This window comes from Camellia sinensis, chromosome 10 (assembly GCF_055761805.1).
Source record: "Camellia sinensis isolate YWXY chromosome 10, ASM5576180v1, whole genome shotgun sequence".
Lineage (NCBI taxonomy): Eukaryota > Viridiplantae > Streptophyta > Magnoliopsida > Ericales > Theaceae > Camellia > Camellia sinensis.
Window position 1 is genome coordinate 121,735,937 of NC_138970.1, and position 23,223 is coordinate 121,759,159.

The 23,223-nt window shown below is 39.9% G+C and overlaps 1 protein-coding gene across 4 annotated transcripts in view; it reads left to right on the forward strand.

Moving 5' to 3' along the window:
- The window catches only part of DCL3 (dicer-like 3), a 57,386-nt gene that overhangs the window by 30,103 nt on the left and 4,060 nt on the right, over nucleotides 1–23,223 (forward strand). For 2 of the 4 annotated variants that reach the window (XM_028233844.2, XM_028233842.2), the window contains exons 10-23: nucleotides 102–207; nucleotides 288–480; nucleotides 563–723; nucleotides 889–1,107; nucleotides 1,306–1,571; nucleotides 2,352–2,623; nucleotides 2,711–3,240; nucleotides 3,357–3,451; nucleotides 5,102–5,340; nucleotides 5,441–5,650; nucleotides 6,968–7,441; nucleotides 8,090–8,362; nucleotides 8,535–8,861; nucleotides 10,702–10,927. In XM_028233844.2, the coding sequence (XP_028089645.2) occupies nucleotides 102–207; nucleotides 288–480; nucleotides 563–723; nucleotides 889–1,107; nucleotides 1,306–1,571; nucleotides 2,352–2,623; nucleotides 2,711–3,240; nucleotides 3,357–3,451; nucleotides 5,102–5,340; nucleotides 5,441–5,650; nucleotides 6,968–7,441; nucleotides 8,090–8,362; nucleotides 8,535–8,861; nucleotides 10,702–10,927 (3,591 nt within the window). The remainder of the gene's footprint in view (nucleotides 1–101; nucleotides 208–287; nucleotides 481–562; nucleotides 724–888; nucleotides 1,108–1,305; nucleotides 1,572–2,351; nucleotides 2,624–2,710; nucleotides 3,241–3,356; nucleotides 3,452–5,101; nucleotides 5,341–5,440; nucleotides 5,651–6,967; nucleotides 7,442–8,089; nucleotides 8,363–8,534; nucleotides 8,862–10,701; nucleotides 10,928–23,223) is intronic. The other 2 variants (XM_082892192.1, XM_028233843.2) reach the window with 1 other exon arrangement.

Sequence of the window (23,223 nt, forward strand, 5' to 3'; positions counted from 1 at the left end):
TGGTGATGCTAAGTATTTCTGTATTCTTCAAACTGTGAGAATTAGGTTTCTCCTTTAAGTTTAAGCTCTTTGTTCATACCTGTTTCTTGTTATTTCTTCAGGCAATAAAAATCTTTTGGGAATCGGATCTGATTGTTCAAAAACAGTAGCTATGGGATACATATCTCCAAAGTTATACGAACTCTTTCAAATTTTTCAATCATTTGGGTAATAAAACTTTCTAATTGGCTTATCCACTTATTAACATTCGAACGGTCTCAGCTTACTGTGCTCATTTGCGGTTCCAGAGAAGCCAGGCAAGTGCTGTGCCTCATTTTCGTTGAAAGAATTATAACAGCTAAAGTCATTGAAAGAGTCATGAAGAGAACAGATTATTTATCTCATTTGACGGTTTCCTATTTGACCGGAAGCAATTCATCAGTTGATGCCTTGGCGCCAAAAGTGCAGAAAGAAACTCTGGAATCATTTCGCTCTGGAAAGGTATTTGTCATTTTGTGTCATATGACTTGCAGGATAGTTTTCCATGTAAATTTATACTGAAGAGTAAAGCATTGTGTCTTAGGTTAACCTATTATTTGCTACTGATGTGGTTGAAGAGGGAATTCATGTTCCAAACTGTTCTTCTGTCATACGCTTTGACCTGCCGAAGACAGTTCGCAGCTATGTTCAATCTCGTGGTCGAGCTCGTCAAAACGACTCCCATTTTGTCATGATGCTTGAGAGGTGAGGTGTTATAGACTGTAGAGTATATATCATGCATACTTTTCAAATTGAAGATACATTATTATTCTGTATTTGTGGAAAGTTGCCTGTTGAGGCATTCCTTATCCTGTAGTTCAAGTATGTCGAACACTCAAAATTCTAACTATTCCATACGCATATCTGTAGGGGGAACATAAAGCAAAGAGATCATATATTTGATATCATTAGGAGTGAATACTCTATGACAGATACAGCTATAAATAGAGACCCTGACGCCAGCGTTTTAAAAGCATGTACCATCAAGGAAATAGATGCATATTATGTGGATGCGACTGGAGCATCAGTAACTGTGGATTCTAGTGTCAACCTCATTCATCGATATTGTGAAAAGCTTCCTAGAGATGAGTATGGATGTGTTCTCTTTGTCAAATTTTCAACCATAGTTTCCTGGCTTTGCAGACTCTCTCTCTCTCTCCTCACACACACACACACACACACACACACACACACACACGCACGCACATGCACACACCCACACAAATTTGTACTATACTTAAGCATTTAACCAGTATGATGCCTAACTAACAAATCTTTTTTTACTAGGTACTTCACTCCAAAGCCCATTTTTCAGTTCATATTGTCTGGAGAGTCATATCAGTGCAATCTGACGTTACCTCCAAATGCAGCTTTTCAGACTTTAGTTGGTCCTCCAAGCAGGAATTCTCATTTATCAAAGCAGCTTGTGTGCTTTGATGCGTGTAAGAAATTACATCAGATGGGTGCTCTTAATGATCATCTTCTTCCTTTTAATGAAGAGCCTTCAGTAAATGATTCCACTTTAAAGAGCAAAGGATCAACTTCAAGTGCAGGTATCTTTATATTTAAATTTACATTTTGACAAAAGTGATTATATTCTAGGTGCTTCACAACTTTAGAAACTTGGGCCTTCTTTGAAAATCTCATTTTCATTTGCTTAGGAGTCATAATTTAAGCCTAAATAGAATAAATTTGACAATTTTTGCAACTGAAGAACCCTAGGGATTATAGATGATACATGAAAGTACAACTGAATTCTTTTCTAGAATTCAAGCTTGATGTCATTCTTTCTGCATCATTGTAATTACTAAATGTGCATCACATATCACTTCATTTTGCATATCCACCACTAATGACATGGCTTGTAAAATCGAGCACTGACATGCACTAGTATGTCAAAATCTGACTCTAGTAGATAGTTGAGCAGTGATAGAAAAAATCTAGTGAGATGTTAGTGCTGGTTAGCAAACTGTTAGCTAGCATTTCAATTCAAAACAATAAAATTCAACTACGCCTCCATCTGCTTGTACTTGCTAGTATATGTACAGACATGATAAAGCGTTGATGCTACATCCTCCATACCCTAGAGTAGATAGCATTAGTAATGGTTGATGCCTTTGCAAGTTGTTACACCATTCAGTTTGTTTTGGTTTTCTTCTCAATTTCAATGCTGTTGGCGGGGTGTTTAGTGGTTTTTAAAAAAGTTGCACCTTGGATGATAGCCCATATGTACGCTTAGGCTGGGCTGTTGAGCTTTTACTTATCTATCTTTGCTAATATGTTTATCATCTTGTGTGTTAAAGCTATTTTGTGTTTCTTTGTGTTGTCTTTAGGAACAACAAAAAGGAAGGAATTGCATGGGACAACCTGTGTCCATGCACTCTCTGGAACATGGGGATTAAAACCCGATGGCACTGTTTTTCAAGCTTATAGAATACATTTTACTTGTAATATACCTGGTGTGCATTACTCTAGTTTTGTTCTTTTGATTGACTCAAAGCTAGATGATGATGTGGGAAATGTTGAAATGGAACTTTTCTTACTTTCGAAGTTTGTGAAATCTTCGGTTTCTTCATGCGGCGAAATACATCTAGATGCAGAACAGGTTCAAGCATAAGTTTAAAATAATTTGGGTTCTGTTTTACGTGAAACACTTCTACTAATGCCAAAGCATTCTGTTTTTCCTTACTAGGTGGTGCGAGCAATGTGCTTTCAAGAATTTTTTTTTAATGGGATATTTGGGAAATTGTTTGTTCGATTGAAATCATCAAGAGGAGGAAGAAAATTTCTACTGCAAGGGGAATCGCTATGGGAACCATCAAACATGTACCTTCTCCTACCACTGGAGTCATCAAATGTCTCTAGTGATGAACCTTGGAGAATTAATTGGATGGGAATCAATTCTTGTGTTTCTGTGGTAGAATTTTTGAAAGAAAATGCTTGGTTAAGCGCTGAGCAATCTAGTGGTGATAGGGGAAATTCATCAGTTCATGGCACGAACTCAATTGAGTCTGAATGCAAAGCCACAAATGTCATCCACCTGGCCAATAAATCAATTGATACCAAAAACCTCAGGGAGATGGTGGTTTTGGCAATTCACACAGGGAGAATTTACTCTGTCTTACGTGCCGTTGATAATACATCTGCTGAGAGTCCTTTTGATGGGAACTCTGATGCAATCCCTTCTAGTTATTCATCCTTTGCAGAGTACTTTAGCAAAAAGTAGGTACTTTTTTATTTTATTTATATATATACTAAATGTAATGTTATGTTCACTGCATAGTCTATTTTGGCCCACCATTTGTCACTTACTGAAACTCAACATTAACTTTGATCAGGTATGGGATTACACTAATGCATCCTGGACAGCCTTTGCTACTGCTAAAGCAAAGTCACAATGCACACAACCTTCTTGTGGATTTTAGGAATGAAGGTTTGCTCACTTGCATGTTAAACTTTTGTTAGAACAAAGAAGCTTTCATATTGTGCCATCCCTGTGTTCTGTTGTTTTACGGTCAGGATTTATATCAAATCTATGTTTCATTTCCATTGTTATAAGATTTTGTAAGTTGCTTTTAAATGTGTAATTTATTAATTTATCTTGTTCTTTCAGTGCAAAATGTGTTCTAAGACTTATGGAGACTACTTAATTTAATGTTATGAGAATCCACTAGCTCTCTCTCTCTCTCTCCTGATGTTTGTAAATTGGTTGAAGAGGTATTCATGATTTTAAGGCTTGGTATCTGGGCAGCATGCATTTACAAGGGTTCTTACGTTCTTAGGCAGAGGAAATGCCCTTTTAGTGGAATTCTGCATACTTCAACGGGGGGAAATACGAATCTTGTTGTTACACAACCTCCCATCTATCCTCGAGTGAATCTGTTGACCTTTTAGTACAAGCCATCCCATGCACATCAAAGATATTCATTCACATCTGCTGACTCTTCTCATGACAGGCCTCCTTTTAGTAGGCCCACAGACACAAAGATAGGCTCTACTCTTGTTCACATTTTTTAATCTGATTGAAACAAAAAAGTTGGGAGTGCTAAATATTCTCCATTACTCTTCTTATCACACATGAATGTCCCCTCCGAAGTTCCTTTTGTTGGCAAATACATTTAGTGACTACTGCTCAGCTTAATTTCTTGCAAATTATGATTCCCAAAATTTACATTATGGTACATTAATACATGGCATTTTATTTAAATTTTTTTATAAACGGAAAACAAGTTAGTTATAAAATTTTTTAGGTGATGCAATCAATCTAAAATTTTATCCTGTTCAAGAACAGGATGTTGGTGAAAATGAGGGGTAGTAGGCACTACTCCATGGCATATCTAATGTCAACCTGAGGTCCTCATAAATGAGCCTATGCATTTCCAAAAAAGACTACTGCATTGTTGTTTGTACGCATTTAACTGTGAGAGCACTCTGTCATAAGAGCTAATTTATTTTCTCCTTCATGTACTATTTCATAGAACTAGTATCTCTCCCGAAGATCTAAAAGCAGGTAAAACCTCTCAAAACACACTGTTTAACATATCCCTCATTTTGAGCCCCCATCAAAATATCATAAACAATGGTTTAATGTTAAGTATTTTTCAAAAAGCATATCAACCTACAAAATGAAACAAAGGTTACCTACAAAAAGTATGGACAAAACAAAAAATTGAAAAGACAGTGTCGCGTAGTGTTACAATGTGCCCTATTCAAATTGAATATGACAAGGGTAAGGTTATGGGATATCTGTCCAGCCCCCATGCCCAGATTACACTTGGATGCTTGTGATATTTGAAGAAGAGAAAGAACCTCTCATTTGATAGTAAAGAAATTTTTTTAGCATCTCACATGGATAGAAGATATAAATCCCCTAAATTTCATATAATTTCAAGTACATTTCTAAATAATTTATAACATCTTATGTTATTGCATAGGTGTGGTTTCATGATTTCATCAAGTTTGCCTTGTAAAGTGACTGAGCTTTTAGATTTTTGTTCTCTAGAAGCTACTCTAATGCAACTGTTGATTTGATTTACCTATATGGCTATAATTTGTGTACACACTTATTTATTTATTTATTTAGCAGGTGCTTCATTTGGAAAGAATTTGGAAGCAGTCAATAAAATGGCTGTTGAAAAACCCCGAAATCATGTGCACATGCCACCTGAACTTCTAGTCAGTATTGATGTACCAATAAATGTTCTGAAATCATTTTACTTGCTACCATCATTAATGTACCGACTGGAGTCCCTGATGTTGGCCAGCCAGCTTAGAGAAGAGATTGCGTGTCATTCTAGCAATATTCGGATACCTAGCTCATTGGTTTGTGTTTCTGTTGTGGGAAATGTTGGCATGGTTATGCCTATTTTCTAATAATTAACTTCTTGGTATTTATTATCTAAATATTCTCTGTCTTGATTAGATTCTGGAAGCCATCACAACTCTTAGATGTAATGAAGTTTTTTCCATGGAGCGCTTGGAGTTGCTGGGAGACTCAGTTTTGAAGTATTCTGTGAGCTGCCACCTCTTTCTTAAATATCCCAAGAAGCATGAAGGACAATTATCTGCTAGACGCTCATGGGCTGTTTGCAATTCAACCCTACATAAATTGGGAACTGATCGCAACTTACAGGTTCTAATTTCTCTGTTAGCAGTTGTGTAATTCTATTCAACTGGTGACTTTTTTCAGTCCGTATTTGTAGTGTTTTGGCAGTCACATATTTCAATTTGTAACCAAGCACAGCTAATCAGTGCTTGGAATTTTGAGGTACTCGTTTTCCATCCTTTCACAGTTCCCTTTTTTGATGCCATTTTGATCTGCCAGGATCAATAGAAGTTGAAAGATGAAGCTACTTATACATTTATATGTAACCAGTTTAAAAATATCAATATTTATAAAATTGACAATCTTGCTGGTAACCTTGTTTCTAAAACTAAGATCTTGATCCTTGCAAATCTTTATAACAAATAATCACACCTCACATGTTGAATTAGATGATAATTACTTCCATTGAAATATCAATTAACCTGTACCTTTCCTTTCTCGTTGAAACTACAGATCTGGAAAATTTTCTTTTCCCAAAACTCTTTAGAACATAAATTTTCCAGGAACAAAAACCACCTATTTTTCCAATTTTTTGTGGTTTCTACTGAAAAAGAGAACTTGAAGAATAATTGAGGTGTCATTTCTGGGATGGGAACATGGGGCTTCATTTTTGCTCGAAGTAGAGGCGCTTGCAGTTGTTTATTTATACAGATTATATAAACTTTTAAATATTATTTTTCCTTTGGCCAGACATATGGGACACTAAACATACTCATCAAAAAAATGTTGGAAAGTATACACATATGACACATTAAGTGGTTTTCCCTCCTTTTGGCAACGCCAAGACTGGTCCATAAATATTTGACTGCTCTAGCACACCTCATGCCGTCTTGCACACTTCATTACAAACCTTCAATTTTGTTTTAATTGACATTGCACCAATCGATCTTGGTCAAGTTTTAGCCTTTTGTTTATGGATCAAGCTTGTTTGTTGGAGATGTTGGGAATTTGTTTGTGGTAGCCTTCCCAGGAGCTTTTGTGCAAGCAATTATAACACTCCAAATGGGCACAGAACAACATTATTAACTAGAACTGTTGCATCGTAGGTATTAGAGGGTTTCATGGTGAACTTACCTTATGATGTTGGAGTTCAGTTGCCAAGCTGAAGTAGAAGTTTAGGTGCTTCTGAGTTGTAATGATGTGATGTTAAGCCTTAGATATACTTGATTAATTTATAATTTTAACTTGAGAATTGATTCTAGAAGCTCACCTGCTTATGCTCTGGTGCAATCGTACTTACTAACCTTTTAAATGTACTTTCCTTTCATATTCTTTCATATATTTTGGAATTTTTAATAACATAACCAGATTCAATTTTTGAAGTATTGAACTATGATTTGGTAGGGGTATATACGAGACGGTGCATTTGAACCCCGTCGATGGATTGCTCCAGGACAGCGTTCTATACACCCTTGTCCTTGTTCTTGTGGGGTGGATACTTTAGAGGTGCCTCTCGACATCAAATTTCAAACTGAAGATGCTAAAGTTGTTGGGAAGTGCTGTGACAGGGGTCATAGGTGGATGGGTTCAAAAACCATATCTGATTGTGTTGAAGCCCTCATAGGAGCCTACTATGTTGGTGGTGGATTGACTGCAGCTCTTCAATTGATGAAATGGCTTGGTGTTGATGCTGAGCTTGAGCCGTCACTAGTAGATGAAGCCATAAAAGTTGCATCTCTCCACTCCTACATTCCAAAAGCTAAAGAGATTGAAACTCTAGAGTCAAAGCTTGGGTATGAGTTCTCTATCAGGGGTCTGTTACTAGAGGCGATAACACATGCATCTGAGCAAGAACTTGGGGTTGGCTACTGTTACCAGGTAACAAAGGGTGATTTTGTTATTTGTTTTAATTTTCTCCTTTCCCTATTTTACTGAGAGCAGTTAAAATGAATTGAAAAAAACAAAATAGGTTAAATCTTGTTACTGGCTGTAACTTGGTTTTAAACATTTTTACTTAAGCAGCTAAATCTGCCTAGGTGGTTTCATCTCCCACTGCCAATACATGGATTTGCAGATTAACAGAAGATGTTTGGACGATGGGCAGATAGCTTATATTGGGAGTGTAATTTGTAGGCGCTTTCAAGTACCCATATCCATTCACATCTTGGGCACTTAAGCTTTAACTGATGGAATGGAAAAACATTTTCTTGTTGTTTGTAATATCTTACTTTTTCTTTAGAGTTGGACTATATTCTTTTATAGATTTTACTGCATAGCATATTGTCCTTTTTTTTATTTTTTGCCATTTCATTTATAAGGTTTCATATGATCTCTTCCCTTTCTTCTTTTGTTGTGTTTTACAGAGGCTTGAATTTCTTGTTGACTCCATGTAGACATACTTGTTACATTTATTCTCTTATATATTTAACTGCATAACAACATAATATATACATTTTTCTATTTTATTCAATTCCATTGATAAGGTTCCATATGATCTCACCTTTCTCCTTTTATTGTTTTTGACAGAGGCTTGAATTTCTTGGTGACTCTGTGTTGGACATACTTATTACATGGCATTTGTACCAAAGTCATACTGATATTGATCCAGGAGAGTTGACCGACTTACGTTCGGCCTCTGTTAACAACGAAAATTTTGCTAATGTTGCTGTGAAAAAGAACCTTTACCAGCACCTTCAACATCGCTCTGGATTACTTTTAAATCAAATAACAGAGTATGTGAAGTTTATTTCTGGTTCTCAAAGAACCACTCAGCCCTTGCAAGGTGGGAAGGGTCTTAAGGTAATTTGTTACTCTGGCTATTTTTAACATTTCACTACGAGGTTGAAAATATGTAGTCATGTTTATTTCATTCCACTTGCTTACAGTTTGCTGCTTTCTGATTTTAGTCTCTTGTCCTTTTTTTTTCCAAAACTAAGAATCACTTTTCCTTGGCATCTGTTTTCTGCTACAGACTCTTGGAGACTTGGTGGAAAGTATTGCAGGGGCAATACTTATTGATACCAAGCTCAATCTTGATGAAGTGTGGAGAATTTTCGAACCTCTGTTGTCTCCAATTGTGACCCCTGATAAACTTGAACTGCCTCCTTTGCGTGAACTTATTGAATTATGCGACTCTCTTGGGTACTTTATAAAAGAAAATTGTATTAAAAAGGGAGGAATGGTGCATGCAGAGCTTAGATTACAGCTGAAAGACGTCTTACTGGTTGGAGAAGGACTTGGGCACAATAGAAAAGTTGCAAAGGGACAAGCAGCTCTTCATTTGTTGAAGGACCTGGAGGTTTGTTAATGCTTCTTTAAATGCATGCATTCGGTTATTTTACAAGTTTTCTTTTTTGTCAAGGATAGCAATAAAATGTCACATAATAGAAATACTAATATAGTGTTTCCCCCAACTATCTCTTTTAAGGATGTTGCAACTCTAGATCACTTCATTTTTGTGTAGTAAATGTTTTCGAACCAATATTATTGAGCACGCTAGTAAGAGAAAAATCTTTAGTTGAGGAATCAATTCCTCATCTGTGATGAAGTTTACGATATATAAATGACCGAGTACTATGCTTGTCAATATCATAAATAAAGTGTCTCAACCTTCATTCCAAAAGATTCTTTTGGAAGCTATGGTGCATCAAATCAACAGGTTTGACTCTTTTTTCAATGGAGTCGTCTGCCTCTGCATGGATGTCTTTGGTCACCTATCGGCTCAAAGCTCCCAACCATGAAGCTCTTTTCTTGAGCTAGTCAACAATTCATGGATCCATGGTTTGGATGAAGCTATGTAACCGGGTAGAGATGATATGTCTCAACAATGTTTATCTCAGCAACACAAAACAAGGGTATCGCTCATTATAGGACATGACCAAACATCTCACGACATGAGCTGACCACTTTACATTGGCAATAAGTACTTCACCCATTTTCTTTTATTTTCCACTAAGCTTGCCCCATGGGACAATGGGCGCTTTTCGTGTTTCACTTTTGATTGAGAATGAAGACTGATTCTCTTATTCGGAAGATTTGAAACACATTGACATGGTACCCAGTCATTCTTAATAATAGAAAGATTTGGTGGAAATTTACACTGGTCAAATAGAAGGCTGATTGCTTCTCGTATCATTCGTTTGATCGGCGATGGATCAAATACCAACATATGGTTGGACCCCCAGTACTGAAAGACATATTTAGTTTACTTGAGAAAGTAGTAAAGCATTGAAAGTAGTGAGCTAAGAAACACAGACACTTCCAGGGAGGAAGCGTATTGCGTATGACACTCTTCAGACACGTCTAAAAGCGTGTCCGACACTTCTTCAATGTGTCTTAATTAAAAAAACCATATTCATATTATTGGATAGTTTACTGACACTTCGCAGACACTTCGCCGACTCTTCTTGAACCCTTTGAACATGTCCTATGTGATAAATCACTTCATAGTAGCAATGTTTGGCATTCTTCAAAACACAACTTATGCACTACAAATATATTTTGTAACATTTATAAGATGAATGAATACATCATGTGTATTATAATGTTCTGTAATTTTTTTGTATTCTTTAGAATGTATGTCTTATGTGAATGATATACTGAAGTTTAAATTATGAAAAAATTGTTAGTTTATAAATATATTTAGTATAATGTTACATAATTTTTTTTTTTTGAATAAATTATTCATATATGACATATAATAAATTTATAAATATATAAAATTTTAACGTGTCCTAACCGTGTCGTGTCCGGTATTTTTTGAAACTCAACATGTTGGCGTTTCCCTGTCATGTCGCATGTCCATGTATGTGCTACTTACGTAGGGAGAGAGGGAACTCTTACTATGGCTTATAACGAATTAAAATATTTGTTTTCTTATGGAAATAGACATTATATATTCTGAATGCTTTTTTTAAGCTGTACCAGCATAATTGATTTAACACTAGTTTGATGATGGATGGTGGTCTTTGAGGCTGTTGTAATCATAAAACATAGCAATGAATGCAGTAAAATTCACAGAAGTGTTGATCATTTGCACTTGTATATTTATCGACTAAAGATGTTGCTTAGTCTTGGCAGCTTTAACTCAACCTTCATTCTGTCACAACTCTAATGCTGTAATTCTTTCATCGAAACAGAGTAGAGGAATTTCATACTCCAAAAGGAGAAAACAATGTCCTGATGGAGTTGGTGTTCAGTCTACCCTGCACCTGGATAATAATATCTGCAGCCAAACAAACGCTGATCCTTCACAGCCAAAAGCCCAGAAAAAACAAAAGACAACCGTAACTCAGTTGGATTCAGTGCCGAATAAAAATCCTTACCATAGCGATGACTGTTCTAGCAAATCTTGTGACATCCCAGGTACGCACTATTGTTCTTGCTTACCCATTACTAAATCTGCAAGTTGTTATTTTTATTTTTTATGCTCCTGTTGTAAGGTGCTTTCAAGAAAAGGAATTCTCTAGGAAATCTGGTCGTCTCTTTGGAAGAAATAAATTATCTAAAATTGGATGGCAATTATAGGTTGATAACTAATACAAATAACTAATAATTTTGAAGGAATTACCACTTGCCTATTTCAACTAAATCATTTCCAACTGTTCTTTCAGCGTTTTAAGTATCCATGTGGCTATAGTATTGGGTATATTGCCATCTTCATTTATATCTATATTTAAAATTTACTCTTTTTCTTGTAGAATCAAAATATCATGAAATGAATAATTGAGCTATTGACTTTATATAATATATAGTATATTGTGCATTGGGATGTTTTCGGCGAAGTCAGCCAGGCTTCGTCGGAGATTGATTTTTTTGGGTGATCGGTCTTATGAGTTTGAGAAGGGGCTGGCGGACGCAATAGGTCGACGTCGTGTAGATATTGTCGAACGTGGTCAAGGGGTTCGGCAAGCGATTGAGTTATTCGGTGCAGAGATCAAATGGGTTGCGGATCAAATGAGAAAGGCATCCAAGATGAACACCGTTGGGGTGTTTTTGGGGCGGGTCTCTAGGGGCCAGCGAAGTGTGGTGTGTTGGCTTCGTCCGGAGGAGGTGGGGCATCTGTTCAGATTGTGGTTCATATGGGTGATCGTCAAACTCATATGTTCCTTCCGCAATCATCGTTTGGGGATGGATGGAAGGGTGTTGCTCTGGTTTTGGATGGATGGGAATGGATGGGTCAGAAAAGGCCAGGACTTTCGTGGGGGAAGAGGTAATTCATGGCCGATTGGGAAGGCGGTGGTTGTGCCCGGGGTTGGAGAGGAGGATGTGGTGGTGAGACTGGGGTCTGGTGCCGAGTGGGTATCCTTTTTGGATTCGTGTCTGGTGGGGCGAGTGGGAGAATTGGGAGAGAAGGGGATGGAGGTATTTTGCCTATCGGCGTGGGTTAACCGATTGTGAAAGGTCAGTGAAGGTGTACAAGTGAAGGTCATTGGCGGACAGTATGTGTTATTTGCTTTTCCATCTAAGGTAGGAGTTATCAGAATTCTGGAAGGCAAATGGATGGTCGAAGGTCAATGTCCAAGTCTTGACTGGTGGTTGCCGGAGGCGTTGTATGCCAAGGGAAATCATCAATCGCCGAGACATAGTTTTTGGGTCTAGGTGCTGGGACTTCCGCTACATGTTCGTGGAGAGCAGGTGTATCGTGCGGTTGGTGATTGGTGTGGGGGTTTCTTGGAGGTTGATGTTGCAACAACGATGGAGGGACCTCTGGGTTGCATTCGACTCAAAGTTCATGGAACAGCTAGGGGTGCTCCGGCACGAATCACCATTCGTTAGGGTGATTGGAGATATTCGTTGCCTATTTGGTCGGAGGATGGTCCGGTGGTGGAGCCTTGCGGGCTGCCGAAGAAGCGTGATGGTCGTGCGTTGGTTATGGAACATCGGGATTTGGTGCGATCTGCTGCGCATGATGGTTACCGTGATTTGGGGAAAATGAAGACGCAGTCGCAGATCTCCTAGCGTTGGGTCGGGCCAAGGAAGGCTTGGCAACCAAAAATGACTGGGCAGTGGGCCCCCACACTTAAAGGGACAATTTTCAGCTGACCCCGATTTGGCCAGGGTAGGGGAAAATATTAATACAGTTAGTGGCCCATCTGTTCAAGGACCCAAAGGAGGGGTTATCAACCTGTTGCAAGGTAATAATAGGGTGGGCCAAATTCAGGTTAGGGCCTAAGGGTTGGGCTTGGAGAAAATGGCCCATTCTGTGATAGGCGTTAAAGGCAATTCTGGGTTAACTACCCCAGTGGCCCAGGTCTTTAACACTTTGCGTCGCAATTTGGATCCAAGTCAGATGGGTCAGATTTTGACTCCAAGATCTACAACGGAAGGGCAGAAGGTTACACTGCCAACGTCTGTCACTGGTTGTGACGAGGAGCAGGGTGGTTTGTGCGATGTTTCGGTGGACGATATAGCGTCCAACCAGTCTTTTGGTACAAATGTGGATATGGGCCAGCACTGGGTAAATGACGATGCAGTGAGTGCCGCGGCAGAATGGGTTGGGAGGGAGTTACCTCTTGTGGTACATCCTCTTGTCATTTCAACTCCCGCCATCCATGGTGTGGCCTCTTCCGATTAGCCCCAAAGTCAGGTTCAGCATTAAGTTGATTTGAATAGGTTGGAGGTTCCTTCAAAGGACACTGTTTTGGAGTGGGTGCTCTGTAGGATCAGCGAGGTCAGTCGTTTGCTCAGTGTATCTTTTGAAGGCCATGAGACTGAGGCTATGAGTTTATTCACAACAGTGGAAACTTCATGGCGACAAGGGGGTCAGTCGTTTGCTTGGTGTATAGGCCATGAGACTGAGGCTATGAGTTTATTCACAGCAATGGAAACTTCATGGCAACAAGGGGCTTTATCACAGGAGGGTGGCTCTTCTGAAGTGGTGCACCGTAGAGGGTCACGGGAGCTCAGAAATTTTTGAGTGTTCTGTTAACTATGACCACGGAGGAGAGGGGAGGGGAGTGGGCGGGGCCCAAGGAGAGAGCGAGAAGGTCCTCTATTATTGAAATGAAGTTAAAAGTGTTATCGTGGAATGTGCATGGCTTGAAAGTTGAATGAGAGGGACAAACGCCTAGCAGTCAGTTCACTGCTTCGTAGTGCGAAAGCGGATGTGGTATGTTTGCAGGAAACGAAAATGGAGGTGTTGGGGGAGATGTGGTGAGAGAGGTCTGGGGTGGTCGGTTTATGGAGTGGACATACTTACCAGCTATGGGTACGGCAGGAGGGGTTCTTCTCTGTTGGGATAATAGAGTGGTGGTGAAGGAGGATGAGGAGGTAGGAGGTTTTTCGGTGTCGTGTTTGTTTCGATGTGTGGAAGATAATTTCAAGTGGGTGTTTTCTGGGGTGTGGGCCAGTTCGAAGTTCAGAGCGAAGTGTTTTTTGGGGGGAATTGGGGGATGTTGCGAATCGATGGTCGGAGCCATGGTGTGTGGGGGGTATTTGAACATGGTTCTATGGCTAGCAGAGAAGCTAGAGAGTAGTAGGGCGAATGGGTCCATGCGGGCTTTCTATGCGTTTATTGATGAGTTGAATTTGGTTGATTTGCCTCTTCATGGGGGGAGTTTCACTTGGTCTAATGGCCACCAGATGTCCCAGATTGATAGATTTATGGTTACTAGTGGTTGGGAGGCGCACTTTTCGAAGGTTGTTCAAAGTCGTTTACCCCATTCAGTGTCAGATCATTGGCCTATTTTGAACGAGTGTGGAGGGTTTCGCAGTGGGCCGACGCCTTTTCGATTCAAGAATATGTGGTTGCAATCAGAGGAATTTTTAGAAAAGGTCCGTCAGTGGTGGAGTAGCTATTTAGTTAGTGGCACACCCAGTTGCATGTTGGCTCAAAAATTAAAACTGCTCAAAAGGGATTTGAAACTGTGGAATAAGGAGACTTTTGGTCGGTTGGAAATAAAGAAAGCGGAAGTGGTGGATATTCTGCAGTCTTTAGATGGTCAGGAAGTGTCTGGTGGGCTTCTCGGGGTGGATGTGGCTAGAAGGGAGGCGGCTCTACAGGAGTATATTCGTTTGGCTCATATGGAAGAGATTTGTTTTCGGCAGAAATCTCGTTGCTTATGGTTGAAGGATGGGGGATCGAAATACCAAGTTTTTCCACAAGATGGCAAATGGTCCTAGAAGGGCTAATCAGATTGTGCGTATGCGGGTGGATGGGAGAGATTTGTCTACGGATGACACGATTCGGGACGGTATTGTCAGTTTTTATTAGCGGCTTTTCCGGGAACAAGATGGGGCATGGAGGCCAGGGTTGGACGGGGTGCTGTTTCATATTCTTCCTGAAGGGGATAGGGAGCGTTTGGAGCGAGGCTTCGCGGAGGAGGAGGTGTAAGGGGCTCTGAAGATGATGAGTGGTAACAAGGCTCCGGGTCCAGATGGTTTCACTTTGGCTTTCTTCTAGCATTGTTGGGAGGTGGTTAAGGAGGATGTGATGCCAGTATTTGAGGCATTTTCCACCACTGGGCAGTTCGAGAGGAGCTTTAATGCAACCTTTCTAGCTTTGATTCCGAAGAAAGGGGGAGCTGAGGATGTGCGGGATTTCAGGCCTATTAGTTTGCTTGGGAGTGCATATAACTTGTTGGCAAAAGTGTTGGCAAACAGACTTCGGAGTGTTGCCGGCGGTGGTGTCTGAATCCCAGAATGCTTTTGTAAGGAGGCGGCAGATTTTGGATGCGGTTTTGGTCGCTAATGAGTGTGTTGATTCTCGACTCCGAGGAGGGCAACCTGGTTTAGTCTGTAAGTTGGATATTGAGAAGGCTTATGATAATGCCAATTGGAATTTCCTGTTTTATCTTGTGTATCGGATGGGTTTTGGGGCCACATGGTATAAGTGAATAAAGTTCTGTGTATCCACAGTGCGGATGTCTGTTTTGGTGAATGGTTCACCAGCTGGTTTCTTTCCGACTTTTCGGGGTCTTCGGCAGGGGGATCCTTTATCTCCTCTGTTGTTTATCCTAGTTATGGAGGCTTTTAGTCGTTTGTTGTCTAAGGCTGTGATTGAAGGTTTGGTGGCGGGTTTTAGTGTGGGATCTCCGACTGGGACACCAATTAGGGTTTCTCATTTATTGTATGCTGATGATGCTTTGGTTTTCTGTGATGCGGATATGTAGCGAGTGGGGTTCCTTCGTTGTGTTCTAATTTGTTTTGAGGCTGTTTCAGGCTTGCAGATTAATTTAAGCAAGTCGGAATTTATCCCGGTGGGGGAGGTTGAGCGAATGCCTGTGGTAGCGGCGGTTTTAGGCTGTAAGGTAGCAACTTTACCAGTGACTTACTTGGGATTGCCGTTGGGTGCTACCTTCAAGGCGACAGGGGTATTGGATGGAGTGGTGGAACGGGTACAACGTCGTTTGGCTGGATGAAGGCGCCAATACTTATCGAAAGGGGGACGGTTGTTATTGATTAAGAGTGTTCTGAGTAGCATTCCGACTTACTTTATGTCCTTACATGTAATTCCCGCATTTGTGGTTGTGCGTCTACAGAAACTTCAACGGGACTTTCTGTGGGAAGGTGGGGGCGAGGATTTTAGATATCACTTCGTTGAGTGGGGGCGGATTTGCCTTCCCAAAGAGGTGGGTGGTTTGGGGGTGAAGAGTTTGGTGCAGTTTAATCGGGCGTTGTTAGGGAAGTGGTTATGGCGGTTTGGTGGAGAGCAGGATCGTTTATGGCATAAGGTGGTGGCTTCTAAGTTTGGGGTCGTTGAGGGGGATTGGCGGTCAGAGGAGGTGATGGAGGCTGAGGGGCTTGTGGAAAGGTATTTGCTTGGGGACAGGGGAGTTTTGGGAGAGGGTGCATTTCCGTGTAGGGACTGAGGAGACTGTTCGATTCTAGAAGGATAGGTGGTGTGGGGAGATGGTGCTGGTGGTGTGCTTCCCTTTGATCTTTAGCATTGTAAGGGACCAGGAGGCTACGGTTGCTTCTTATCTGGGGGGTGGGGCGTTGGTGGTTTGGGATATTCAGCTACGGCGTGAAGTTCAGGATTGGGAAATGGATCAGTTGGGGGAGTTGTTTAGTTTCCTATATGGGTTGGGTCTATTGGGTAAGGGGGAAGATGTGTTGGTTTGGAGTGTGGTGCGAGCTAAAGGTCAGTTATCAATTCGGTCTTTTTATCGGAGTTTGGTGGGGGTAGTGGGAGGTGCTTTTCCTTGGAGGAGTATTTGGGTGCCTCGAGTGCCTTCTAAGGTGGTCTTCTTTTTATGGACGGCAGCTTTAGGTCGTAATCTTACCATTGATAATCTGGTTCGTCGGGGGCATGTGTTAGTCAACCATTGTTGCTTGTGTTGTGTTGCCGCGGAGTCAATTGACCATTTATTCCTCCATTGTTCTATTACTTCTCGCCTTTGGGTTTTGGCTTGTTCTCTTTTTGGGATTTCGTGGGTGCAACCAAAGGGGGTGGTAGACATGTTATGGAGTTGGAGGGGGGCTCGGGTTGGCTGGGGTCGACGGCGGGTGTGCACTTTGGTGCCTTTTTGTTTGATGTGGTTGGTTTGGTTGGAACGAAACAAGAGAATCTTCCACGAAATTGAGCATTCAGTGGCTTGGTTGGAGAATCGGTTCCTAGTTACCTTGTATAGTTGGTTGGAGTGTAAAGTTGAGCTGGATCTTTTTTCTTTCGTAGATTTTTTGGATGATGTAATTGGTTAGGCGAACTTTCTTTCTTCTCTTGGTCGTTTTGTATTTCTTGCATCTTCTTGATGCTTTTTCAAAAAAATACATTATTTATCCAAAAAAAAAATTTACTCTTTCACTTTTTACTTTAATTGTCCATTTTTTCTTGATTGATGTAATTAAATTTTATTGCATTCTAGTGATTAGTATTCGGGAGCTGCTAATAGGCCCCACCTTTTATTTTAGGACTTTCACCTTCTACATTTTTTTTTAATTACAAATTTATCCTAATATAAAATTGTAAGAATTTATGTATTATTGATTGATGTCTTGATTGATAGATTACAAGATGCATTAATTACAATTCCTATACAATCTATATATAGAAGAAAATGTGGTAGTAGGTGTAGTGGAGGTGATAGTGGGTTAGGTGAAGTGGAGTGTGTAGTGGAGTAGAGGTAGGTGAAGTGGAGTGTGTAGTGGAGTAGGTGAAGGTAATGTGGTAGTAGGTGTAGTGGAGGTGATAGTGGGTTAGGTGAAGTGGAGTGTGTAGTGGAGTAGAGGTAGGTGAAGTGGAGTGTGTAGTGGAGTAGGTGAAGGTAAAGATGGGAAATTCTAACAGCCCCCCGCAAACTCAAGGAGGAGAGAAACTAACCAACTTGAGTTTGGAGAGAGTAACAAAACAAGAAAATACATAAAAATAAAAAAGGATAGGAGACACTGTATGGTCGTGTCAGACCGTTGGTGAAGACACTGTATGGGGTGTCATAACGTTGTAGAGGACACTGTATGGTGGTGTCAGACCGATGTAGAAGACAGTTTATGGGGTCATGTCGGACCGTTGTAGAAGACAATGTTGTGACAGTTTACGGAGTCTTGCTGGACCCTTGTAGAAACTAACCGGAATCAATGTCGGGACAGTTTACAGAGTCTTGTCGGACCCATAAAGGAGCTAACCGGAATCAATGTCGGGACAGTTTACAGAGTCTTGTCGGACCCATAAAGGAGCTAACCGGAATCAATGTCGGGACAGTTTACAGAGTCTTATCGGACACTTGTAAAAACTAACCGGAATCAATGTCGGGACAGTTTACAGAGTCTTGTCGGACTCTTAAAAAGTTGCACCCTCAAAAGGTGTGCCCAATTTTGTCAAAAGGCGTGCCATCAAAAGGCGTGCCCAATTCATCAAAAGGCATGCCATCAAAAGGCGTGCCATCAAAAGGCGTGTCCACTTTGTCAAAAGATGTGCCATGAAAAGGCGTGCCAGTTTGTCGGGCGGCAAGAGGCGCGCGATACGCGTGGCTGCCTCGGCTATTTAACCAAGACGAAGGCTGAGGCTGAGGCATACCATTCTGAAACCTCTGAAACCAACCCTTCGCTGAAAAAACTCTGCCTCTGCGGAGAGAGAAACTGTGGAACACTTTGTTGCCATTCTGTCACCAACCCTTCCGAACATTACCAGTCTGAAATTGCTATTTCGCTGAAACACTTAGCAACCCAAAAACATGGCCTCTTCTTCCCGTCCAGCTACCCAGAACCTGCTCACGCTCTTTCCAGAACTGAACGAGCCCACAAGAGAAATAACTGGTGCGGTGGCCAGTGAACCTCAACCAAACACCTCTGGTTTTGCTCCATTGAACTTTCCGATGCGGTCGGTGGAGCAAAAAATGGCGGTGCAAACTGATATTGAGGCTAATCAGTATACTCTGAAGTCATGCGTGGAAACCATGACGGCGGTCACAAATTTGTCGAACCGGCTGCAGAGTAGGACAAATGAGGTGCAGCATTTAAATTCCCAGCTGGCTCTGCTCCAACGCATGTATAAGGATGCGCGAGCAGAGATAAGTGTGCTGAAAGCAGAAAATAAGGAGCTGAAGCGGAAGGCCACTGTGATGTTCCGATTTGGAGGTCCGCCGTATGCTGCAGTGGAGGAGTATGGAGGAGTGAACGTGCTCGGCGGCGTAGGAAACACGGAGGCAGCACCGTCAAGGGCCGCCCAGGACGGAGGAAAGAAGAAGAGATCTGCAGCAGAGTAGAGAAGAAAAATCCCACTGTGGGTGTTGGGTGTGTTATGGTGGTTTTTTTTTTTTTTTTTTTTTTTTTTTTTTTTTCGTGTAAAATTATGATCGGGGTTGATCCTGACATGAATAAAATAAGTGTGTTTGGCAAACTCGAATGGTAGGTGTGGTAAGGCAGAAAAATCAACTGGAATGAATTTTTTTTTTTTTTTTTTTTTTTTTTTTGTGAAAATAATAATAATAATAATAATAATAATAATAATAATAATATTAATAAGGAAATCATGGAGTGGGCGGTGGTACAAAAATATTGTGTAGAAAAAGAGGGAGATGGTGGAAAAGAGAGGCCACTCATGTTATTAAAATAAATTAAGGAATTAAAAAAAAGTGATATTGGTTTTGTTTTCAAAAAAGATGGATTAAAATAAATATAAAAAAAGAAAAAGAAAGTGGAGACCATGATGAAAGGTGGGAACAAGTGTGCTGGTGCTGTGTTGTAATGGTCAGAAAGAGAGATAAGAAAATAAAATAAAATAAATTTCAAGGTGCTGTGTTGTAATGGCATTGAAATATCCACCATCATAAAGAGTATCAGTGGTGCTGCATATGTTTATGAGCATTATTTGAGGCCTTTCTTTCTTAACCCACAGCAGACTGTTAACGTCTAGTATGTCCCAAGGAAGAAGGACATCTTCAGTAAGCCAGATGACATTCTAACTGCTGCTGAGAAGTACATAGAAGAACATGGCCCGGAAGCATTTGAGAAGCTTGTTAGCAAGGATAGGGAAACCAAGTTCAGGAGTAGCAATTACACGTATTTTGATGAGGACCACAGCTATTGAGCCTTGTTTGGCTGAGGGAAACACCTTTTTTCCGCTGCTGTTAGGAGTATCTTTCCGGTGGAGAAGCTGCTATGGACTATTTGGGGAGAGTGATGTCGAAAGCCGGAGCCTTGGATCTCTCCACCGGCGTCGGCGGAAAGATCGAGAAAGACGATGTTCTCTCCGCTGTCCAGAAGTATGAGCAGTATCACGGCTACTATGATGCCGAGAGAGAATGAGATGTTATGAAGATATGATGAGGAGGTAGGTATGTAGTAGACAATTCTAGCGGACTAGGTTGAGGTCCGGCGGGCGGCCAAGGCGAGGTTGCCGCCCGCCGGTGAAGCGAAAAAATATTAAATTCTTAACCTTGCTCTGATACCATGTAAGAATTTATGTATTATTGATTGATGTCTTGATTGATAGATTACAAGATGCATTAATTACAATTCCTATACAATCTATATATAGAAGAAAATGTGGTAGTAGGTGTAGTGGAGGTGATAGTGGGTTAGGTGAAGTGGAGTGTGTAGTGGAGTAGAGGTAGGTGAAGTGGAGTGTGTAGTGGAGTAGGTGAAGGTAATGTGGTAGTAGGTGTAGTGGAGGTGATAGTGGGTTAGGTGAAGTGGAGTGTGTAGTGGAGTAGAGGTAGGTGAAGTGGAGTGTGTAGTGGAGTAGGTGAAGGTAAAGATGGGAAATTCTAACAAAAATATCAATTTTACTCCCATCCCCACTATCCCAAATCCTAACCATACCCCACCCACCACCACCGACTCGGGCCACCCTCCCCAGTCTCTCTCCGTCACCTCCCCAACCCCCTCTCCTACCAACGACCCCCCTTTGCAGCCAACCTCTTCTTCCCTAAAAGTCTTCCCCGAAGATTGTGGCAGGGGTGGGGGTCCAAAGAAAGAGGTTTTTTGCGAATTATGGTGATGGTCCAAAGAAAAAGAAGGTGTTGAGCATTTTGGGTAATGGGGGGTCCTAAGATTAAAGGTGGGCCTATTAGCAGCTCCCTTAGTGTTCTTCACATATTTGAAAGGTTTTCACTTTTCTTACCATAGCATATATTAGCATCTAATAATTTTTTTTATTTTTTTTATTTTTAGAATTTCATTATTGATGGGACTTAAGGCTTGGTTTGGCTTAGATTTTCATTAGGTTATATTTTAATTCTGAAATCTTTTATTAATCTGCATAATACTTTGCTAAAAATTTAGTTCAAAATTTTCATCATTCCCCGTGAATATTCATCATCTTTGTTATTCAAAAAAATTGTGAAAGTGATTTGCAATATATCCTCTGTATGTCCTATTTTTTAGTCTACAAGGTTTCCTTTTATCAGTATTTGTATTTGTCTTTTACACGTCATGTATTACAAAATTTGTATGGTTAATGTGTTTCATGCATATGTACTAGCCTTCTGCAAATACTTGTAGAGCTATAAATGTGTATACATACAAACCCAGATGCATGCATTTATATAACCAATAATAATTGCACACATAGTTGTGTCTGTATGTCTTGTAAATTATAATAAAAGCGAGGGTGTACACTACAGTTTGCACAAGAAAACATCCTCTGCTTATACCTTTCAAGAGATCACCTAATTTGTATACTTCCATCTTTTTACCTTCTAACACTTTGAAATTCCTACCATGTCCTTTAATCTTGATTTTTCCAAAACTAATAGTCAAATATCACTTATTTAATATTATCTTATTATGTCCAAGAATTCTCCTGAATTTGACTAATCAAATGGCTATTGATGGAGTTGGGTGGAGAAGAAGGATTCATGTAACCGATCCCATTTGATGGGATTTAAGGCTTGGTTTGGTTTGGTTATGTCCAAGAATGAGGTTTGGGTGGTTGATGTTAAACTTATTTTGGGTACTAATATCTAATTCTGAACTTTTCATATTGCATGACCTATTTGCGTAAATGTCCCTCATCCCCTGATTGTTATAGTTGTTTTCCATTTATCCCCTTATGTATATTATATTCTTGTTAGTCTCACCAATTTCAACTCAACCTTTTTGTATTACTATTAATTTATTTGTTTCTATTTCATTTTAATATTTGGCTATTTTTCAACATATTAATACTTATATTGTATATCATATGTGAATGAAATTATGTTTAATTAGATTGGGTCTTTTCTGGAAAAAACTTCATATATAGCATATATATTTCACATTTTACTGCATTAGTTTGAACTGGAGTGATTCAGTAAAGCAACTACAGAAAGGGCATTACTATGCTTTAATGGAGTAATGGTTTCAAGTTCATGTATTGGTCATCTTATTCTTATTATGCGCATTTTTCAATTTCCAACTTATCCATTTTGTGTTAATTTTAATTTATTTATTTATACTTTGATTTAATCTGAGGCATTTTTTCAACATGTTTAAACTTTAAACTAAATGTTAAGGCAACATTTGGCAATGTTTATAATTTAATATGTTTTTGTTTGCAAAAAAATATTGGACCTTTTTTTTTAAACAAATGCAAAAGCAAAATAACATGTTTTGTACATGTTCAAAAACTTGTTTTGAATTCAAGTGAGAGGAGCTGGCTAACAGGTGGTGGTAGCTAACTATCAGAGGTGGTTGTTGGCAATAGGAAGTGGTGTTTGAGTTGCTGCAAGCTGGAGGTGGTTGCCGACCTCCAAAGGTGGTGGTTGGAGGTGGTTTCCAATAGGAGGAGGTTGCCAGCAATGGATCGAAGATGTATTGTGGCCAACAGTGGGTGGTGGCCAGATGGGGTGGGAGAGGGAGAAAGGAATGAAAACTTGCTTTTAAAACAAATGAAACCATTTTTTTAGTACAAGAATTTACTAGTAAATTTTGTTAACTGTTTACAACTTTTGAAAATGAAAATAAATACCAAACGAGTTTTTTTTTTTTCAGTTTTCAAAGTTTACATAAACATAAGTGTCACATTTCTTTGTAATGGTTATATTTATATTTTGTTAAAGAAATTATGTTCTATTAGTTTGGCTCTTTTCTAAAAATCTTTATGTATATCACATATATGTCACATTTTCCTGCATTAGTATGAAATGGATCTGATTTTCCTACATTGTCCATGTATCTGATTTTTCTTGCTTAATAGTGTTTATATATATTATATGTAGTTCTGAAAGTATACGAAGCATTCCCTTCTCTTATCCTTTGTTGGTAGATGGGAATAGAAGAAGGGAAATTTTAATTTCTCT